Here is a 3758-nt window from a genome sequence, read left to right as displayed (position 1 = left end):
TTTGTGGACAGATGAGTCTACAATATAACTTTTTGGGTGAAATAATAAAAATATGACTGGAGAGAACCAAACACAATATTTCATCATAAGAGCCTCAATCCAAGCATGAAATATGGTGGTTTCAGTATCATGGGTTGGGGCTATTTTGCTGCCATGGAACATGATGATTTGCCATTATTGCTGTAGCGATGAACTCTGAATTGTATTGACAAATAATTCTACAAGAGAATATCAGGGTATCGGTCCATGAATTGAAGTTGAAAACAAGGTGGTCTTTGCAGGAAAACAAAGATCCCTAACACAGAAATCTGTCTTTAGATAATTAATGTATACACACCATAACAGATTGGATTATGAGTACTATTTAAGCCACTTGCAAATATCTGTGTAACTAAATAGAGACATTGCTGAACAGGGGGAGATTACTGTGTTTTGGGTCTTAAAGAGGAGCTTCTGGGGTTATGTTTGTTCACTGTATAATATAATTTTAACTTGGTATTGATTGGAAGTGAAGAATGAGTGTAACTGATAAAGTCATCTTATTTCTGCTATTGTTCCTTTGGGGGAGATTAAGCAAACTTTCTAAAAAAAAAAAGAAGAAAAAAAAAAAAAGGAGTGATGGTGTTGTCAAAACAACCAATCATTTTGTACTTATCATTTCACTAGTATTTACCTAGTACATTCTAGGAAATTAAAGCTAAAATATTATTGGGTGCTATGGGTAACACCAACACTTCTAATGTCAGGATATTTCCAATAGACGTTTTATGCTTGAGAATGAACATCTGCACCAAGACATGAACACCAAAGTATTGTTGTCCTTAACACACTGAAGTAATAATGAATATATGAACAAAATTAACAGAACATGATAAAAAAAAATCCTATTGTAGTTCTAATAATTCAAATTAGGTACTGGTAGACAAAGTAGGTAGGAGATTGCTGATAACACCAGCATGATGATGATGAGATGCATCCATGCAAACTAAGAGGGCACATTCAATATATAAATATATTTACTTCTTTTAGCCCACAGGTTACAGTGAACTCACATGTTGGTTTCTAGTGTAAGTACTGTATCATGATTTGTGGTAATAAATAACAATCAGCGTTTGCATGTAAACCATATACAGAGTAGGGTAGCTATTTTTACCTGTGTGTTGTAGGAATACATAAATGGTGATGTGTGGGTTTATTTGTATTTATCAACCATATTAAAACTTTCTTTACATTTTAGGTAACAGTTCAGATGAATGATAATTCATACCTATGCTACATACGTGTCCTCATACATCTATCCTCAATATGCCATGCAGCGCGATATGCCTGGCGTGAGTGAGCTGCCAGGTCTCCTGCAACTCTGCTAGTGCTGGGCGCCTTTTTTTGCAGAAAATGTCTAAGTCGCCGTGAGATGCAATTAGGATGCACCAGAAAACACTGCAGATTAATTTGATATGTGACACTTGTATATCTGTGTGCATCTGAGTGTGTAAACAGAACTTGACACGGGAAAAAAAAGCTGCGGCCGCTGATTTGCATATTCTGATTCTGAAACTCAGTCGCACACAGACATACAAGTGTCATATATCAAATTAATCAGCACAGTCTCCTAGTCACATCGCACTATGTCTTAGACGTATTTCCAAAACAAATTGTGAAAAAGACATTCGGTGCTAGAAGAGTCTCATGGGACCTGGCTCTCCGAGAGGGGCTGTCTGGCGCGACTGCAGCAAAGATGTGGGAGGACCCATCTGTACCAAAGACACCATATAGCCAAGTATCCCTAAATCAAACTCACACAATAGCTCCTTACCACCAGATTATCTTCTTGTGGTTTCTAGTGTTTCCATGTATTTATAGCAAATGGTAGGAATTTAGGCACAGAATAGTACAATGATGAAGCAAAGACTAGGCCAATAGCCTGTAAAGAGGATAAGCCTTTGAGTGTCTGCCTCTACTTGCCATTGACATTCTGCGGCCAGATGGGGGAGGAGGTGTTATGCTGGAACTTTCCTCTCGTCTTCTTGACTCAGATCCTGAGCCATTCCTTGAGTCAGAACTATCTGGGTCACTGGCCAGTCTGCTTTCTGAAAGCCCTCTGGAAATGGAGCTGGCTTTCCGATGTCCACTGTCTGCAGAGTCACTTCGATCTTCAGCAAAGTCTTTACAGCTGCTGACCCTGCTGTATTTGCGTAATGCAGATGGTAGCTCCATATGGCTGGAGTGGAGGCAGGATCTGAGAGGATGCACTATACTATGCCTTGCTTGCTCTACAGACTGATGACTTTTAAGGCAGCTTCTGGACCCAAGGCAGTTGTTACGCTGCGATTTCTTTTGTGAATCCTCACTGCTAGAAGAGAGGTTCCTCTTCTGCAGTGGGGACACATTCTGTTCTTCTCTGTGCTCTCCAGAGTGCTGCTGATCAGGTGCAGCTCTGTTTATAACTTGGCCATGGTATTGATCAATGTGATTACTCATCCTCTGACGTTCCACATAGCGTGACTCTTGCTTGCAATGCAAATTAAGATGATCCACACTTCTTCTATTCTTGTCAGTAGCCATAATCTTACCATACTGATTTTGATCATTGATCATTTGTACTTCCTTAAATCCTGGTGCTGGTGGAAGATAAGCTGGTAGCCCAACTGAGTCCATTTGCTGCTCGGGCATCAACTTGTAGGCACTTGAAGACAAAGGAATATTCTTGTTTGGGGAAGAGTGACTCAACATGCAAACCTGCTGCACTGAATTCTTCTTAGACTTACAAATGCTTATTTCCTCTTCTGTCACTTCCGCCATATGTTTTCCATAAAGCCCTTGTCTGATTTTCTTGATACCTAAATGAAAAATTTCTAAAATATTAAGGAACAGTGATACTGCAGCTATGCTGTGCATGAATACCATGAATATAGTCTTCTCAGTTTGCCTGGAAACAAAACAATCGACTATGTTTGGACAAGGGAAACGTGAACATTTATACAGTGCCTCAAGACCAAATCCATACAGTAAGTACTGTCCGACCATAAAACCAACTTCTACAACAGATCTGGTTAGAATATGCAACACGTATGTGCGTAATAAGGATCCTCTAAGAGGAGCCTTATTTACTTTCTTCTGTTCCTCTAACTTTCTTAGTTCCTTCTCCAGTCTCCTGTGCTCATCAATAACGGTGTCCAGCACTTCCAGCTCTGCTCTGAGCTGTGCTTTTTTCTTCTGTCTCTCTTTCTCCAGAGCCCTGAGTCTATAAAGTGCATGTCCCATATATACCAAGGAGGGTGATGACACAAATATTATTTGTAATACCCAGTACCTAATAAGTGAAATAGGAAATGCTTCATCATAGCAAACATTTCTGCAACCAGGTTGCTCTGTGTTGCAAATAAATTCTTCCTGTTCATCATCCCAAACATCTTCTGCAGCCACCCCGAGCACCAGCATCCGAAATATAAAGAGGATGGTGAGCCAGATCTTCCCCACTATAGTCGAATGAATATGAACTTCTTCCAGTATACTTCCCAGTAGGTTCCAGTCACCCATTTTCACACTATCATACCTGGAAAACAATTACATTTGCAACGTCACTATACCTACTAAGGCAGTGAAAGGAGAGTCACACACACATACAGTATACAGTGTGTATAATATATATATATATATATGAAAATACAAGAGGTGAGAACGAGCGCCTTATAGTATAGTAAGTTTTATAATTGAATGCACACTTCTGTTAAATTACAAAGCGTACCGTGTGTGCCTAA

At 39.6% G+C, this 3758-nt stretch overlaps 1 protein-coding gene across 1 annotated transcript; it reads right to left on the bottom strand.

Moving 5' to 3' along the window:
- Positions 1-1908: 1908 nt before the first annotated feature.
- GJA10 (gap junction protein alpha 10) lies at positions 1909-3537 on the bottom strand. Its single transcript, XM_088471078.1, has one exon. The coding sequence runs from the start codon at positions 3535-3537 to the stop codon at positions 1909-1911; it is 1629 nt and encodes a 542-aa protein (XP_088327204.1).
- Positions 3538-3758: the final 221 nt, after the last annotated feature.

The sequence above is a fragment of the Taudactylus pleione genome, unplaced genomic scaffold (genome assembly GCF_031769625.1).
Source record: "Taudactylus pleione unplaced genomic scaffold, aTauple2 ptg000015l, whole genome shotgun sequence".
In the NCBI taxonomy this organism is placed as follows: Eukaryota; Metazoa; Chordata; class Amphibia; order Anura; family Myobatrachidae; genus Taudactylus; species Taudactylus pleione.
This window is presented reverse-complemented; position numbering and strand designations above follow the sequence as displayed.

Excerpts from the sequence above, each read along its gene's own strand:
- GJA10 (XM_088471078.1), bottom strand. The coding sequence starts at position 3,537 with ATGGGTGACTGGAACCTACTGGGAAGTATACTGGAAGAAGTTCATATT.